Source organism: Cydia strobilella, chromosome 18 (genome assembly GCF_947568885.1).
Source record: "Cydia strobilella chromosome 18, ilCydStro3.1, whole genome shotgun sequence".
NCBI lineage: Eukaryota > Metazoa > Arthropoda > Insecta > Lepidoptera > Tortricidae > Cydia > Cydia strobilella.
Window position 1 is genome coordinate 596,065 of NC_086058.1, and position 19,481 is coordinate 615,545.

A 19,481-nucleotide genomic window follows, 5' to 3' on the forward strand; every position below is an offset into this window, starting at 1 on the left:
TCGTCATGTCTGTCTGTCTGTCTGTCCGTCGGTCCGTCCGTATGTCACAGCCACTTTTCTCTGAAACTATAAGAACTAGACTGTTGAAACTTGGTAAGTGGATGTATTCTGTGAACCGCATTAAGATTTTCACACAAAAATAAAACAAAAACAATAAATTTTGGGTGCTCCCCAAACTTTTTTTTCATCAAACCCATACGTGTGGGGTATCTATGGATAGGTCTTGAAAAATGATGTTGAGGTTTCTAATATCATTTTTTTCTAAACTGAATAGTTTGCGCGAGAGACACTTCCAAAGTGGTAAAATGTGTGTCCCCCCCCTGTAACTTCTAAAATGAGAGAATGATAAAACTGAAAAAATATATGATGTACATTACCATGCAAACTTCCACCGAAAATTGGTTTGAATGAGATCTAGTAAGTAGTTTTTTTTAATACGTCATAAATCGTAAACCGCAATTTACCTTTCACTCACGTTTCACATAAAAAGTACATTGGTAAAATTTTGTCATGTACGGAACGGTCGGTGCGCGAGTCCGACTCGCACTTGGCCGATTTTTGTAGCTTGTGTGAGCTTGCCGGGGACTAGAAGATTCGTTTGACTCAAATAATGAATCCTAGCCATCTAACCGTTTGTAAACGGTCAACAACAAGAAGAGGCCACTACTAGCTACCTTATAATACATTCTTAAAATACCGAGCAGCTGTCATAATCAGGCAGCTCGTTACAAGCAAGTTGCTCGCAGCAAGTTACTCGCCCAAGTTCGCGATGCAGTATCGTTTGAAAAACTTTCCCTTTGTGCGCAATTATGTACTACTGCTTAATGTATGCTTTAGTTCAACTGCACTTTTGATCAGAATACAAATAAAATAAGTAGCAACGCTACCAACTGTATACCATTCAATAGCGTGACGTGATGTACGCGTTTGCGTTAAGTCTCATTTTGTATGGGATTTTGAGTTTCCAAAACGTCGCACTTGGCGCGCTGTTCAAAATCCCATACAAAATGAGACTTAACACAAAAGCGTACATCACGTCACGCTATCGAATGATTGCTGCTTCATGGGTTCACACCCCATAAAAGCTCACTATGAGATTTAGTCAATTTCTGTAATAATGTCTGTCAATTTTTGTCATATTGTTTATTTATTTTATATAGTTACTAACTAAAACTAAACTAAAACTAAAAATAGAAAAAGCCAATTAAAAAAAAAAGTTCATTTAAAATAATGATTTATTGCACAATTCCTGTATGTCACATAATGGCATTAAATTACATTTAAAAATGTTTTATGTTATTTTAGCTTGTTCTATACTAGTCAGACTAGACATTATCACACCGTAAATATCTTTCCCACAATAACATTAAAAGTAAAATTAAAAAAAAACCCAACACAGACGGATAAACCGATTTTGATGAAACATCCACCCACTACCGCTAGAAAGCCTGCTTTCATATAAAAAAAGCCGCATCCAAATCGGTTCACCCGTTTAAGAGCTAGGCTGCCACAGAGAGACACACACATAGCGGTCAAACTTAACACCCTTCGTTCGGGTAGGGGGTTAATAAACTACCCTTGATATAGGAAGAGCTGAAAACCGCGACTGTCAAAGAAAAATCGTAAAAGAGGAAATAATAATTATATGAAAGCTAGCGTTCGCGTTCTCAATATTTGTACCGAATACCAGGGGCCCATTTCTCGAAAGATATTATAATTAATAATAAGATATTAGTCTAATATTATTAGTGTGTTGTCATGGCAACCCATACGATTTGACTTTGACAGTTCGTGGACTGATAATATTGGTTTAATATCGTTCGAGAAATGGACCCGGTTCATAATAAAATATTTGTTAATAAGCAAAGTCGGAATAAAGTTCAAAAACCATATAAGGAATTACCAATTTGAAAGCTGAAGCGAATGGCAAATTGGCAATGACTATACGGAGCCATGTACTTGAGTTGTCACTGCGGCTACAGCTTTTAATATAAAGCGAGGTTTAGACTACCAAGAACTTGTATGGAATTTTCATTACATTGCGGTATCTGATAAACATTTTGAATGCAGTTTACCTTAGTAGTGAGCAATGTAACGTAAATTGTATGCAAGTTCTTGCTAGTCTAAACCTCGCTTTATACACGCGCGTAAGATAATTTTTCTTTGACTGAAGCACTAATATTGCAACTCCAATATCTGTCAATGTATTTGACTGTTCTCCCTTAACAATAACTAACACAAACAAAAACAACAATAATTAATAACAATAAATAACTGGGTCAACATTATTTTCGTTGTCTTGCTTCTGACCACTCTGTCACGCTTCTATGTTTGTCTTTTATCTAATAAATAAAAAAAGTTGAGTGCTATTGCATGTCTTTCTAGCTGCAGATTATAATTCTCTTGAGAAAAATTAAAAACTAAATTTCACCCCATACAAAAAGCTCCACTTCGTCACATTTTTTTGGGACACAACAAAACAACGAAAATAATTTTGACCCAACTACCTACATAACAACCAATGAATTATGACTTCGCTGCCTCAATATTACAATTACAATTACAGGGTTCTATGTTACATTTTCAAGATAGTTGAAATTCGACTTAAGAGGCCGGTGTCGATTTTAGTCGCAAAAATGTAAAATTAATAGATTTAGTCCGTGAATTTTTACACCTTTTGTTACCTAATTGAAATAACAAGTACTGGTTTCTATTAACACGTCTTCTTATCTTACCTTTTATCAGATCAATTTTTTGAAAACAGACTCGCTAAATTAGTAATGTTTGCTTTTCTGATGGACGTTTAGGTAAACGCGCGTAAAGCACCGATTTTGTCGCTCTTATTTGTAAATTTCGTAAAGTTTGGACTGCTAAAGATGGTAATTTTGTATTACACATATCCTGTACTTGACGTTTATCAGACTACATTTTTATTATTATGACTTTGAAGTAGTGTAAATGAAAGTTAGACGAAATCAATTTTCTCCAGAAATTACTTCAAAACAAGTGACAATTTCTTTAAAAATCCACTTAATTTCAACGTAATTTTGATACTTAAACAATCTACAACATTTGCTGAAACTATTCTTATACATCAATTTGTATAATTTACCACCATGATTTTTTGACGAATTTTTAAAAACTGCCCCTTCTCTTCATGCATTACCGGTGACGCACGCTCGCGACCTCATTATTAAAAGGCAAGATGAAAAGACGTGCTAATAGAAATCAATACTTGTTATTTAGATATTACGTAACAAAACGTGTATAATTTCAACGACTAAATCTATCAATTTTACATTTTTGCTCCAAAATCGACTACGGCCTCTTAATGTCACTATGATAAAGTTCAAATTTCAGTTCGATAAAGAAAGTATAACATAGAACCATAAGATAAAGTGAAACATTGAACCATAGACATATTATATACAAGTAGTTATAGACGCGCCACCGAGCGACCTTTAAGAGAAAGAATATTCATATACAATTTGGGCAGCATAGTAATTTTTTTTTTCACTCTTATAAATTTCGGTATTTCGCCATCGCACTACCTATGATGCCACCCGGTCGGTGACAAGGATAAAGCATGGCAATATTTTCTCTTTCCTCTTATAGGAATCGCAATAAGACTATCTTTCTCAATCAAAGAGTGTCAGGCCCTTGCATAGAACCCTGTAATATTGGGGCAGCGACTTGTATCTAAAAATCTACATAGATAATTATACAAATCACCGTTATACTATTGAAGAACCTAGTTAGGGATGATTTACGCTAGAAGGGTTCGGATCCAGGCCGACATGACATTTAGTTTTCTGTGACGGGTAACCGGTGATCACGTGATGCTTTCTATAGACAACGAAGTGTGGACGCCTTGGCCCGGACCCGGACTGTTCTAGCGTGAGTCATCCTTAATTGATTCTGTTAATAAATACATAAATAGTTATCTTTAAATGAAATGTGAATATATTAATAGTAACATTGGTAACCAAAGATCCATTGATTGTATAAAATGTGTCAAATGTGCCGTCGTTTCAAAATTGCGATGTACAGCGCCATCTAGTTTGACAAACTCGGGGGCACGATTTGTTCTTGACTTTACATCTCTACTACAATTTCTAACATTTCTTCGTGAATTTATCGACTAATCCCATCACTACTTACTAGATGGCAACACTTAACACATGTCATTGATTCAATAGCATAACAAATTGTATACATATCTTATACCTATCTAATTCTACTTTAATTTTTAGTTGTAAATATAACAACAGTAAATATCGCATCACAAGTATCACAACACTGTTTCTGTTGTAAAATTTGTTAATTTAACAGTCTTAATTTTGCGTACAGGACTATTTTCGAATATTCAAAAACCACAACATTTTTAGTTCAATGTATTTTAAGTTTAGGTAACTAAGATACATATAGGCATGTCGTGAGTGCTGTTGGTGCAACATAAGTACTCGTACGAAGACTGGCGGTTGACGACACATAATATGACGTCACACACATACGTCACAGCTCCCCGTTCCGCGTACCTATACATCATGCCAGCACCACACTTAGCTGTATTTGGCAAATATTCGTGTTGCATCCCTTTTGTTTTGTATGTCAAAGGATGCAACACGAATATTTGCCAAATAAGGCGAAGTGTGGTGCCAGCATTAGACTGCACCGTACAGCCGAAGTGGCTACATATTTTGTATAAATTTTCCAAAAACCTAAAAGTTACTTTTATCTAGTTATTAAGTTAATAAAAAGAAGATAGTACAGTCAAGTGTAAAAATATGGGTGCATACAACTTACTCAAAAATATGTCCCATAGTTTTGTCTTCGGTTACCAACGTATGTTCGGTATGCCCCATAGTTCTTAATACGCTGACATAAGAGCTATGGGACATATTTTTGAGTATGATGTGTGCACCAATATTTTTACACTTGACTGTACTATCCCGGAGTATCTTAATTCTTCATCAGAAGAGCTTAATTAAGGAGTACATCGTACAAGTGCAATTACTATATGATAATAAACATTCGCAATCCTGACAAAGGACTAAGAATCCTGACGTCCCTGTCTGTGACCAAGAGTTACTGCTGGGACCCATATAGTTTACTTGCTGCAGGTCAAACGTCTACAGTGGTGTAGTGCCAAAGACGAGCCGTGGAGAGTTGACCGTGGATGACTAAATCTGAAGGGTTGCTGAAAGCACAGTCACTTAAGGAATGTCGATATCAAGGTTGAAGTAGATTGCAGAAACCCATACCCCCATACAGTCTCCTCCTATACTTGCTGTAGGTAGGTCTGGTTCTACAGGTAGCGTAGTTACAGAGACGAGCTGTGATCAGTTGTCCGTCGATGACTAAAGCTGAGGGGTTACTTAAGGCACAATGTGACTGAAGTAACGTCGATAACAAGGCTGAAGATTACTGGAACCCATACAGTTTCCTCCTATACTTGCTGTACGTCTGATTCCACAGCTACAGTAGCGAAATCCCAGAGGCGAGCTGTGGACAGTTATCCGCTGATAACTAAAGCTGCGGGTTGCCCTGAAGAAGGCACAACGTCATTGAATGTCGATACCAAGGTAGAAGTTTACTGGAATCCATACAGTTTCTTCCTGTACTTGCTATAGGTCTGATTCCACAGGTCTACAGTCGCGTAGTCCCAGAGACGAGCTGTGGAGAGTTGGCCGTCTATGACTAAAGCTGACGGGTTACTAGCGCGGCCGGGCTGCCATCGGAACGGCAATAGGGGTGACGTCGTTGGGGTAGGGTCACTGGGAAATAGAGAGAAATAAAATGAATAAGAAGTATATTAATTTTTACGCAAAGGGCTACTACGCTATAATTTCTTTGTACATATTACAATTTCTAGCAACGAACTGCTCAAAGCATTTAGTTCGCCGAACGCACCTTGACAATGTTCCCTCAAATCCCTCCCCAATCCCTTATGCTTTAGAAAATCCTTAGGTGAGTCCTGATATATTGTCACCAAGACTTCTTACGCACCAACGACTTATAAGTATCTATGTTTCCATCGAGGCAAATGAAACATTATGATTCCTTGCAAGTGCGCCTACCCCACCTGACTCGACATGTTTGGGAGAACCCTTGCCCTGGTTTCGTTAGGATTCGGTTTTTACAATTCAGATAACATAACATGTATCGATTTGATGATGTCGTTAGGCTGTGCATGACCGGGAGGGGAGGACAACCGAGAGAATTCATGTCCATTCATTTTATTCAGACAAAGATGTGAATGACATAAAAACAGTTTGTAGTCGAAAATAAATGCTGGTTTATAAGAAATTACCAATGGTGTTGAGCTCTCAATATAGTAAATAAAGGTAGGTATGTATCTTTTGGAAATCAAGAGAATATGCTACCATGTCGTTTACATTTTTTCTTGAAAAAAAGCCAAAATTCTCTTTTTCTGCTATGTTTCTTGAATTTTAAGAATCTTAAATTTAATTTTTTATGGCATTGTTATGGCAAGCGTAAAAGTATGTTGTCATTGCTTAATGATGGTGCAATGCTAGTTTATTTTAAATTGCTTGATTGCTACCAATTTCTGCAGCTCCGTTTTTACTCTACTGATTTATGCGGACCGTAATTCACGTTATCTTTCTATATACCTACATCCAAGTTCTTCTTTGCTGTCTTTTTACGTTGTAAATGTTTGATAGTTCTGAAAATGTTGAGTCGCATCGCATATTTTGATATGATGATGATCCACGCTTGATTTAAAAATTAATCCTTTTTAACACAGACTATTCTAAGAAGTCCAAAAGATTAGCTACCGTTCAAAAGCGACATTTTGGTAGAACGCTGCCAACCCAATAAGAAAAATTAAGTAGCTAAAAGTTTAAATTATTTTAATGATTGGCCTTTGCATCAACTGCAGAAGCTATTTGTATTTAAATTGGACTTCTTACAAACAAAATGAACTCTCTAGTTCTCGCTCTTTGGCACAACCGCGACACGATCAAATTTATTTGCTGTTTTGTTCTGTTTTACACGAGCTATAAATTTATGGAAATTGTATGAGAGACGTGCCTCGCGGACAAATGAGCACCACCTAGCGGAGTATTAAACGACTTTGTACGCGTGCGGTGCATCTAGTCGTTTATTCAGGAAAATAGTTGGGAAGACACGATTGGCATACTTTCGGGAATTGATTCGCCTATCATGGTGACAGTTTTGCAGAAAGATGTAGGTAGTTTTGTATCGCACTGGTGTAAATGCGTTAAAACGTCATGCTTAAAATATGCAGTTTGGTAGTGGTACATACCTACTTTTTCACCTGGCAAATAATACTCAACCTAAAGATGATTACCTAACATATTAAAAACATGGATTTCATTTTAAAGATGCCTGAAGCCCGCTGTAGCAACCAACTCCCAAAAATTAGAGACGAGCGATTACTTACGACTGACGCTTAAGGTTTTATTGTGAATTGTAGAATAAACTATAGATAGCATAACTCACCCGTATTTGGCGAAGTTAGTCCATAGCGTGACCATGCGCTTGATCATGCGCCGCTCCAGCTGATGCGGGAACGGGATAGAATGAGGCTTGAATAAGTAGAACAGCTCATCTGCATGAGACGCCCCTCCCGTCGCCCCGTACCCCACGATGATCTTCGCCATGTTTCTGTACCCGCCGTACTTGAACAGGTAGAAGTATATGGGCTTATCTGTCGTCTTTGCGTACAAGTCCGACTCGATTACTGATGGAAACTTGAAGTGCAAATCTGAATACAAATCCACCATGTTAAGGATTAGTTCGTCTTTTTCTGGGGGAAAGTAATGACTCTTTATTATCTCTACTGTGCTGTTCCTATCCAATTCTGTAGGAAACTCTAAATCTAGATGTAAATTTTCTTTGGGATCTATCGATTTCAGACTATTTCCGTAATCTTTAGCTACAAAGTATATTCCTTCGTTGTCGTTAAAGCCTATTATCATAGGCAATTTGGTGTAGTGTCCAGATTCGATTATACTCGTAGGGTATTCAGTGACTATGGATTCGATTCCTGGCAGATTTTTCTCAATGCAAGGTACGAAGAGCGTGTCAGATGAGACGTAGTTTTGATTTTCAAAAGCCTTAACTTTTATTAGTTCGTTTACGGTTTTGTTTCTTAAAATATCGTATATTTCGTAAGGATCTTTGGTATAATATCCGAATTGTTTGACTAGAGCGCTAGCTGTCCTTATAGGGTCATGCTGCAAAGCCCAGGGTGCAAGCGTGGACCCACTTTGAAGTATCACTCTATGGAAGAGTCCTCTAGCGGCTTGTGAAAGCACTAAAAACGACGAAGAAACAGCGCCAGCGCTTTCTCCAAACAGCGTCACGCTAGTCGGATTTCCTCCAAAAGCTTCTATGTTATCTTTGATCCATCTCAACGCAGCTACCTGGTCTTTGAGTCCAGCATTTCCCGGCGCATCCTCTGTTCCTAAACATAAGAAACCTTCAACGTTCAATCTATAGTTGATGCCAACGAACACAACTCCGTGGTCGACGAAGTAATCAGCTCCGTAGAGAAAGGCTGAGCCAGTTCCCTCAAAGAAGCATCCTCCATGTATATAGACCATGACTGGGAGGAGTTTACCCCTGATCCTGGTGGGGGTGTAGACGTTGAGCTTAAGGCAGTCGGGGTTGCCGATGATGACGGTGCCCATGATGGTCTGCGGGCACCGCGTATTGGTGTTCACGGCTTCGAACACGCCGTCCCAGGCTGGCGGGGGCAGCGGAGCCTGGAAGAGGGAAATATAAGAGTTATATGATGTATCACAAAGTCCTTTTTATACAGGGTGTCCAGCGGCATATTCGGAAATTTGAATGAAAATTATTTGAATTTGAAATCGGAATTTCAAATTCAAATAATTTACCGTACAGTCGACGATAAAAGCTTGCATCAAAACTGAAGTTTTTTTTAACAAAAAAACCATATTATTAACACTGATAATCATTTCGTTCTCAATTTCGCCGCAATACCCTTTAGCGGGGTCCCTTTGATTGACATAATTATTGAAAGTCATAATGTAATGATTGTCATATTATCATTAGTCATAATTCTGAAACCGTTAACTTTTCAGGATTTTCCTCGGGTTATCCTATAGATAGGTTAGGTTAGGTTTGTTTTATGGCAATCCTGAAAAGTTACGCGTTTCTGAGAAAAACCAAATTATGAGAGAGATAATATGACAATCATTACATTATGACTTTCAATAATTATGTCAAACAGTAGAGACCCTACTTTGGCACTAGGTACCATTGTGTAAATTGCAAGTGTGCGTTTCTCCAGAAACTTCCTGCCTCGCTCAACTAAACTGTGAAATGAACTGTCGCCCGCGGTATTTTCGGACCTCCAAACCTTCAAGAAGAGAGCGTGCTCCCATCTTTAAGGGCGGCAACGCACTTGCAACCCATCTGGTGTTGCAATTGTTTGCCATTTGTTTGCCCGTTTGCTTTCTATTTCATAAAAGAAAACCCAAGACTTTCTTTATTTATCTTAGAATAAGTAGTGGATTTCCACGATGCCTTATCGTATTTAATTGTGTTTTGACTAAATTAAACATGACCTATAACAAATGACAAATGGTACCGATAATATGTAATACCTTACACAGGTAACGCGAACATTATTAGGTATACATGGTGACATTCTAAGTAGGGAGTGATTAACTTTTGTGAAAAAATTCGAGGGCGGAAGTTACAAAACGAGTCGAACTCGATTATTATGTATCTAGCTGCTGCACAAAATACTAATTGATTAAAGCATGTACTCGTATTTTAACTTAACTAAAACAATGAGATCTTAAGGATGACTCACGTTAGACCGGGCCGTGACCGGGCCGGAGCTTCCGGCGCTTACTTTTCTATGACAGGACAGGTGATCAGTGATACTTTCCATAGAAAACGAAGCGCCGGAAGCTCCGGCCCGGTCACGGCCCGGTCTAACGTGAGTCATCCTTTATGAAGGATCTTCAACAATAATACGAAAAATAAATACAAACAAATCAACAGGGAATATTACGCGAAACTGCGTAGAGGGTGCCACTACCAAAATCTAACATTGAAAATCAAATTTTCGTTATCTAACATCTCTGTCACTCTTGCATATTCGAGTGATAAAGAGGCAGATGGCGAAATTTCGGATTCGCGTTTCCCGGTAGGTCCCCTGTAAACAAACCGCCTTGATGCATCAATGTCATAATTTATTGGCTCTGAAACTCTGAAAACTTGTCAAAAAACTGTTAAAGGCACGTACTTTATGTATGTTACTCTATGGTTTACAAAGGGGCTAGTACTGCACTCTGGTGGCAAAACATTGCAGTAATACCCTCTATTGTTGCACTTTTCCTTATAATGATGACAGGTAGTTGTCCTTTCGACACAAATTAAGGAAAAATGCAAATAATCTTTATAAGGAAAAGGATATAAATTTTCCTTTTTACAGTTTACTTTATGGTGACAATCGAATGTCGACTGCAACAGCATTACTGTTGCAACGTTACTGCGGCAGCGTTAACGCTGGCGCTGTCATTCTCCCTGTCATTTCCTCATTAGGCACTGCAGCTATTAGAAAATTCAGTCCATTATTCTTCTTTCGGAGCGATTTTTTTATTTAGGAGCGATTATTTCCGATAATATTCCCTTTATCAAAAATTGAAAGACTTATCCAACGATACCCCACACGTAGGGTTAAATCTAACTTTACGTGTAGGGAGGTAACCTAAAAAAATTTTTTTTGAGATTTTATTGTACGACTTTGTCGCATTTATTGACTAGCACTAACGAACACGGAGCTAAGCCTCGAACAGATGGACAGACAGACGGACATGGCGAAACTATAAGGGTTTCTACTTCCTAGTTGACTACGGAACAATAAAAAACAAAAAATGTGACGTTTTCAAGCAAAAGGTACCACATTGTCGCTTACCATAAGAACGAAAATTGCTTGTATCGAAAAACCAGTCAGAGCGTCCTTCTGGCAAGAGATAATGTGGTTGTGTCATTTTCAAGCAAAAGGTACCACATTGAATGTGGTACCTTTTGCTTGAAAATGACACAAATATTTTCGAGACGACTCCGCGATTTTCAAATTCTACCGGAAGTCCAGTCTGTGACATTGCCCGCTTTTCGCCGCAGCAGTAAAGTTGCAAGTGTTGCAGTTATGCTGCTACAGTCGTCATCCGAATAAGACCTTTAATCGACACGGGCAAGGCAACGTGATGGTCAATAATGCCCTGTAATTCTGCAGTAATTGTCCTTCATTTAGGTCGTATTTAATAACCGGTAATTCTGGTACCTATATCCCCTTGCATGTAGTTTTGTACAGTTTACAAAAACGCGTTAAATATATTACTTAGCTTTGACAATTCTTTCTCATTAATCTTAATAAAAAATAAATTATGAGTGAACTAAATTAATCAAAAAAACCCCGTTATTAATGTTGGAATTCATTGAAAATAAGGGTAGCCAAAACTAGATAGTTTTAATAGATATACCATAATTTTACCAACGGGTGCCCAACAGCGCCCAAAAATATATAAAAAGAATAATTTTACCAAGAAACGGAGTTGCGTAAGATATGTTTTAAAGTTGGTAGGTAAAAATAAAAATCGTAAAACCTGATTTCTCCGCTCGTCCCCATGCAACTTCGCTTTAATTTTTTATTAAAACTTACTGCAAATCCTAAATGTTGAATTAAAAAATTATCAAACTTCTTAACTAACCAAAAAAATCTTGCAAACCTTACGTCATATTACAAATTTTAAATATGGAACGTCTATCAATACACATTACTCACACAAGCAAAAGGGGCTTTAGCTAAATGACCTATACCTAGGAATTAAGTTAATAGCAACTTTGTACAACTAAGTAGAGCACGAGTAATAAAAACCGGCCAAGTGCGAGTCGGACTCGCGCACCGAGGGTTCCGTACTTTTTAGTATTTGTTGTTATAGCGGCAACAAAAATACATCATGTGTGAAAATTTCAACTGTCTAGCTATCACGGTTCATGAGATACAGCCTGGTGACAGACGGACAGACAGACAGACGGACAGACGGACAGACGGACAGCGGAATCTTAGTAAAAGGGTCCCGTTTTTACCCTTTTGGTACGGAACCCTAATGAGCACGTTTTATGAAAAAAACTAGCTTTTTACCGCGTCTTCGGTCGCGTAGAATGATGATTTTGACAAAAACTAATCCTTATCAATGGCTTTGACTATTAAGTACTATCAAATGAAAATAGCAAAATCTAAATCGGCCTAGCTGTTTTCGAGACATTGGGGAAAATACTCAAAAAATATCCAGGTGAATTGGGAATTCCGAGCTTCGAAATCTTAAATCAGTTAAAAATTATAGAACTGACAAATGTCACCGTGCCGAAGCAGCTGTAATAAATCCCTACTTTTCTGTCTGTTAGTTCTTCACGTGCGCGGCTGAACCGAACCCCTGGGGCCCTTTTCTCAAAAGCTTGTATAGCTTGTAATACAAGTGGAAGTCCCTTTCTAACAAAAGCTGTCAAAAAGTGACATCCGTTTGTATTACAAGTTAATAACCGATAATGAGGCTTTCGCGAGTGCAGCTATACAATCGGTATTGGAAATGGATACATCACTATATAGCGCGGCAAGCACGTAGTACTTGACATATGAGCAGTAATGGCGTCGCCTAGTGGAGTTTCCCAAGATGTCTGTTTTTATTGTATTAAATCCGAGGGCCTGACACTCTTTGATAGAGAAAGATAGTCTTATTGCGATTCCTATGAGAGGAAACAGAAAATAGTGCCATATGCTTTGTCCTTATCACCGACCGGGTGGCATCGTAGGTAGGAGGCGATGGCGAAATACCGAAATATATAAGAGTGAAAGAGAAAAAATCCTATGCTGCCCAAATTTTATATGAATATTCTTTCTCTTACCCCCGGTCTCTCGGTGGCGCGTCTATAACTACTTGTATATACTATGTCTATGTATTAAATCCTTTATTTGATGATGATTGGTGTATTACTTTAACAGTATACATTCAATAGCGTGACGTGCGTTCGCGTTTGCGTTATGTCTATTTTTGTATGGGATTTTGAACAGCGCGCCAAGCGGGATGTTTTGGAAACTCAAAACCCCATACAAAATCGAATCACGCTATCGAATGATACACTAGAGGTACCGATTAAGATGATATTTTGGTATCGAGATAGTTTGAAGCTTGAAGAAGGATATAGGATAGTTTTTAGGGTTCCGTTCCCAAAAGGTAAAAACGGGACCCTATTACTAAGACTCCACTGTCCGTCTGTCTGTCTGTCCGTCTGTCTGTCACCAGGCTGTATCTCATGAACCGTGATAGACAGCTGAAATTTTCACAGATGAATTATTTCTGTTGCCGCTATAACAACAAATACTAAAATCAGAATAAAATAAATATTTAAATGGGGCTCCCATACAACAAGCGATTTTTTTTTGCCGTTTTTGCATAATGGTACGGAACCCTTAGTGCGCGAGTCCGACTCGCACTTGGCCGGTTATCAATCATCATCATACCTCGCAGACGAAGTCGTAGGTAGAGGCTAGTCACTACATAGCATAAAACAAAGTCGCTTCCTGCTGTCTGGATGGATGTCTGTCCCTATGTATGCTTAGATCTTTAAAACTACGCAACGGATTTTGATGCGGTTTTTAAATAGATAGAGTGATTCAAGAGGAAGGTTTATATGTATAATACATCAGCATTGCACCCGTGCAAAGCCGGGGCGGGTCGCTAGTAGACTATAATAGTAGAAAGGTAGCTTGTTTATCGGTGTTCTACAGGATACATTTCGGGGAGTGTGCGATGGGATTACATAATTTAATCCCCCCATCTCCATTCTGCCACCGTGGGACTAGACGCGGACTTGCGTTTCACCCTTACGTCGTTACTCTGCCACTGATTCGTACTAAGCGCTATGCATCCAGCTTTATCATGCGAACGGCTAAGGAGTGGAATTCACTTCCTGCAAATATATTCCCAGTCCACTATAACTTGGATCTTTTTAAATCGAGAGTGAATAGACATCTTTTAGGTAAGCATGATCCATCCTAGACTGCATCGGCACTTACCATCAGGTGAGCTTGCGGTCAAATGCTTGCCTTTTTTTAATAAAATAATAATAATAATATTTATATTTCAGCGAACGGTCTCATAGCGAAGAGTCTCGACCAACACCTTGAGAGACTCTCGCTAGGTGGTTGGATGCAGAAGGCGGTGATCTTGGACACGGCGCGGATAGTCCGCCGGTTCCTCTCTCTGCGGCCCTGACCACCGGCAGCTTGGGCCCTGCCCCGCTGCCGGCGGCACCCTAGGTTAGGTTTTTTATAATGTGTTTATATATTTTTTGTAATGTTTTGTAAGTGTTTTTGTATTTTACTTTTATATGCATGTTATAAAACCCTAACCTAAGACTCAAAATAAATAAAGGAAATAATAATATCTATAATGATAATTGCAATGAAAATATGCAGTGACCGAATAACTATGTCCTTGCCAGTGGCACTGCCTTGGAAACGCGATTACTTGTTTACTGTCGTTTCTCCAATTCGTAGTGTAGGTAAGGGCACCTTCGTTTCGACATGTTGTGCTATGCGCTCTACGACCTTGTCGTGGTCATACAGGTTGCTAGCGCAAAATTATATTTCGATATATTACATCACTACATATTATAAAACAAAGTCGCTTCCTGCTGTCTGTCTGTCCCTATGTATGGTTAGATCTTCAAAACTACGCAACGGATTTAGTTGCGGTTTTTCTTAATGGATAGAGTGATTCAAGAAGAAGGTTTATTATGTATAATATATACATATCAGCATTGCACCGCTAGTATATTATAATGTCGTGACACTCGTGACCATCATAGATTTTGTTCATTTCATTAAATGCCATTTTAGAATTGATCATGATATATCCTTGTCAGTTCTGACTTTTTCATGATGTGACCAACCGATCATTTAATAAAAATAAAAAATAATAATAAAATGATTGCCACATCATTACATGATGAATTCTGATCTGGCCACGATACTGTATATGACGTGGCCAGATCTTATATCTTGCGTTTTCGGGGTAGGTCCCATAGTAAAAATTGTTTAGTATGACCACAGGTATGACCTTCATATTCTTCAGTCTGGTCAGACATAACAAAGTCAATCTGTACCTATCTACGTTACGAGTAACGGAACCCTTATACCACTTTGTTGTCCGTCTACCCATCTGTCAAGTCAAGACCGCATATTTTGACGCTCGCAAGGGAATTGAACCTATAGAAGAGTTCTCGTTGACCTAGAATTATGAAATTTAGCAAAAAGCAACCCAACCTGACCTATAGTGTTAGTATTTTTAGTGCTTAAAGTTAGTGCCTAAGGTCTAGACTGAGTGTGTTAATAGTAGTTTCTAGTGCTAAATAAATAAGAATCTGATTAAGTGGTGTTTGTTTTACGCTCCGACTACGTCCCACAGGGGGAGGAATTGGATTTCTGAACCAGCAGGCTCCGTAAATAAATATTAAACTGGGTTATCGCTGAGAGCTGACTCCAGGGTGTACTCTGGCGGTTACAGTTTTGGTCTTTCTGTGCAATAAAAACATTTTTTATCATATCTTTTATATATTTTATATATTTTATTTTTTATATATTTTTTAGCAATGCCGTAGCACAAGTCAAGGAAAGATTCGAAAACATTTTTCTTTTCTATGGCGTTTTTCGATGTACGATATTATTCATCTTAGTTAGGCCCTAATGTCCCGTGAAGGAATCTCACCTTGAATCGATTCTCATCGTTGACCGTCCCATAAGGAATACCCAAGTACTCTACAAGCCTGCCGTCGCGCGACACGCGCCCGCGCACATAGCCGCTGCGTGTGCGCACAAGCGGAGCTGGCTGCTGCAAAACTGTTGCGGCTACCAGCGAGAACAGTGCTAGCCACTTCATGTCGCGGCCCGCCACCTGAAAAGTAATATAGTTTCGCTATAGTTATTTTATGATTTAGCACAAAAACGATGATTACTTAAAGACTTAATTAAAAAGGTATGAATGTGTTGAAAAAGTCAATACTAAAAGACACTCACTAAAACTCCAAATTAGTTTACAATAGATTATTTATTTTGAGTTTTCTATAATTAAAACAATACAAATCTCTTATTCAACAACTTGCGTTTTTCTCTCTGTCTTAACTTAATCTCTTGTCAATGTCATTATTGTCCAAAACCGCGGCAAACCATCTGTCACTTGTCAGATATTTTAAAAATAAAACTAAAAGACCGTTTGAGATATCCTCAACATCTAACAATACGGGTACCTACTTTTTTATACTACGTCGGTGGCAAACAAGCATACGGCCCGCCTGATGTTAAGCAGTCTCCGTAGCCTATGTACGCCTGCAATTCCAGAGGAGCTACATGCGCGTTGCCGACCCTAACACTCCGCAGCTCCGCACCCTCGTTGAGCTCTGGCAACCTTACTCACCGCCGGCAGGAACACAACACTATGAGTAGGGTATAGTGATATTTGGCTGTGGTTTTCTGTAAGGTGGAGGTACTTCTCAAGTTGGGCTCTGCTCTAGATCTGGAATGACATCCGCTGTACTGTGCCCTACCACGCAAAGCGAGATGACATTCACATTGCCCATAAGTAAGTATATGTGCTAAGTATTCTTGACTTGCTCAGCGTTAAAGCAAATCAATACAAAGAGACGTAAATAATATGTATCTTATCTTGGACGTGATAATTATTACAAACTATGTATGTAGGTAAGAGTAATTAATTATACCTATGTACGGTTATTGATAAAGAAAAAAATAAGCTTTGTAAAAAACCAAGATCAAGATTAAGTATATGATATACCTTACCTACGTGTCGATTTTTATTTTAATGTAAAAATAGTTATTTGTGCAACAAGAGAGGAAAGTTGGTTTTTCTTGCGAATGTTTATTTTGAGTCCCGAGAAAGCGAAAGATTCTAAGGTAGAATCTTGAGCATAGCGAGGGACTAAAAAACACGAGATGTAAAATAACTTTGCTCTCGTGTTGCACACATAATTTTTCACCTCAGTAGTGAGAACATATTAAAGGTTAAAATGTATTTCGAATTACACAGAATAAACAGAAAAAAAAAATTATTATATAATACGATACGATACGGGACGGGACCGGACCGGACCGGACCGGACTGGACCGGACCGGACCGGACCGTACCGTACCGTACCGTACCGTACCGTACCGTACCGTACCGTACCGTACCGTACCGTAACGTACCGTACCGTAAAAAAATGAAATAAAAGTATGAAGTTCATGGCCTCCACTAAATTAAAAAGCTACATTGTTTCACTCCCTGGAGTGAGGAAAGTCGCACTTTCCTCATTTCCTCACTCCAGGGAGTGACGAAAGTAGGCTTGTTCCAGCTGCTGAGGTGAAAAAAAATATGGTTATGGCGAAAAAAAAAAACTTTTTTTAAATTTACCGCCGGTGCATGTCATAAAAATATTTGTTTAAAATTTAACCGTAACAGATGTCAATTGAGTTCAATGTTGTAACTGCCAGCTGGCTTCGTATGAAATATAGGGTTAAATAAATTAATCGTTGAGTTACGAAAAAGTATGGTATTTTTGGAACATCAAATTTATTCAAAATCTGACGAAAAAAAATCGACAACAGAATAGAAATCACCCCACACAGCTAAAAAAATATAGAAACAGTCAAAAATAAACGCAGATGTTATTATTATTATTCAGAGCCCACTGTGTCCCACTGCTGGGCAAAGGCCTCCCCCCTCTTTTTCCACTCGTCTCTGTTTAATGCTATATCCGGCCAGCCTGTCAAGAAGGAGTCCAAGTTATCCCGCCATCGCAGACGAGGTCTGCCGGATCCCCGGTTAGACTCGTGGGGCTCCCACTCCGTGGTTAACTTGGCCCACAAGTCATCCGGCATTCGGCAGACATGACCAGCCCAGTCCCATTTCAACTTGGCCGCTTTCCGAGCTACGTCTATTATTTGAGTCTTAAGAGCGCAGCGTGGTGTTTCGGACTCGATCTCTTTATTTTACACCTAATATGCTGCGCTCCATAGCTCTCTGGCAAACCCCGAGTTTGGACTTCTGAGCTTCCGTCAAGGACCAGGTCTGAGCACCGTAGGTGAGAACTGGAAGTACGCACATGTCCATAAGCCTACGCTTGAGTGACAGAGGTAGGTCTCCCTTCATCAGGTGTTTCATTGACCAATAGCTCTTCCAGGCGTTTTGACTTCTTTGTCCTGCCGCGCCTGGAAAAACCTGCCTGCGCGCTATTTGGCCAAGATAAAGGTATTCTTGGACGCAGATGTACATATGTATATTGTATACCTTCCTAATGCAAAATGGTGAGCAAAGTCGTGTTATTAATTGTTATTAGCTATTAGGTTCATGGCTTGTTTGTTTATTTATTTAATTCCTACAAGATTATCTGTTATCTTTCTATGTCAAGTACCTAAGTATATTGAACAGTATCGAAGCAAAACACAGTTGCAATTTAAAAACAACAAAGATGAATAACAATAACATGACAATTAATTGTAGAACTAACTAACGATATTTGATACTAACTAACTAATAATGAAAAATTAAGATAAAAACCGCCTTGATTCGATTTAGACTATTGATCATCTTTTCATCTTAGATCTTGAAAAACAGCTCAAATTACCGACTAGTGTCCGAAGTTTCGGTTTCGGTTATTTATTTATTTAAACTTTATTTATTTATTTAAACTTTATTGCACAATACATGAAGGTACAAAAGGCGGACTTAATGCCTTAAGGCATTCTCTACCAGTCAACCAATGGGTTATACCAGAAAGATTAAATAGATGCAGTGACTTTTAAAGTAAATAAATTTGTAACCAAGACTATTCATTTGAATATAATATTGATAAACTTACACATATACTTAATACAAACAAACATACATACATAGATACTATACATATTTATATACCTAAGTTGACGAAGAAGAAAGTTTTATTGCAAAATACATGAAGGTACAAAAGGCGGACTTAATGCCTTAAGGCATTCTCTACCAGACAACCAATGGGTTAATCCAGAAAGATTAAGTAGGTGCAGTGACTTTTAAAGTATATAAATGAATTTGTAACCAAATTGTTGTGTTGGTTATGGTAGGCAAAAATAGTTATTTGTTATACAAGGGTGCAAAGTTGTATTTTACCCGCGAGTGTTTCAACACACGAGAAGTAAAATACATTTGCGCCCGTGTGTAACACAAAACTTTTCACCTCACTATAGCGAGGAAAGTGCAACATCCACAGGCGTTAGATCATCTTCATCACTGAAATCACTCATTTCTTATAACAGAATATTATAACAGAAAACTCTGAAAGTTGTGTATTTTTACGCGAGTCGGTGTGAAAAGGTTTTAAGTAAAAGAATTGTTGACAATGTTGACATTTCTGATGTATGA

The 19,481-nt window shown here is 38.4% G+C and overlaps 2 protein-coding genes across 2 annotated transcripts in view; both read right to left on the reverse strand.

Moving 5' to 3' along the window:
• LOC134749465 (protein VAC14 homolog) overlaps positions 1–19,481 on the reverse strand; it is a 429,047-nt gene that overhangs the window by 241,403 nt on the left and 168,163 nt on the right. The gene's annotated exons all lie outside the window — the stretch shown is intronic.
• LOC134749488 (uncharacterized) overlaps positions 1–19,481 on the reverse strand; it is a 35,707-nt gene that overhangs the window by 12,383 nt on the left and 3,843 nt on the right. The window contains exons 2-5 of the mRNA XM_063684428.1: positions 15,801–15,986; positions 7,489–8,756; positions 5,598–5,777; positions 4,296–4,305 (exon numbers count right to left, since the gene is read on the reverse strand). Coding sequence (XP_063540498.1) covers positions 4,296–4,305; positions 5,598–5,777; positions 7,489–8,756; positions 15,801–15,986 — 1,644 coding nt within the window. The remainder of the gene's footprint in view (positions 1–4,295; positions 4,306–5,597; positions 5,778–7,488; positions 8,757–15,800; positions 15,987–19,481) is intronic.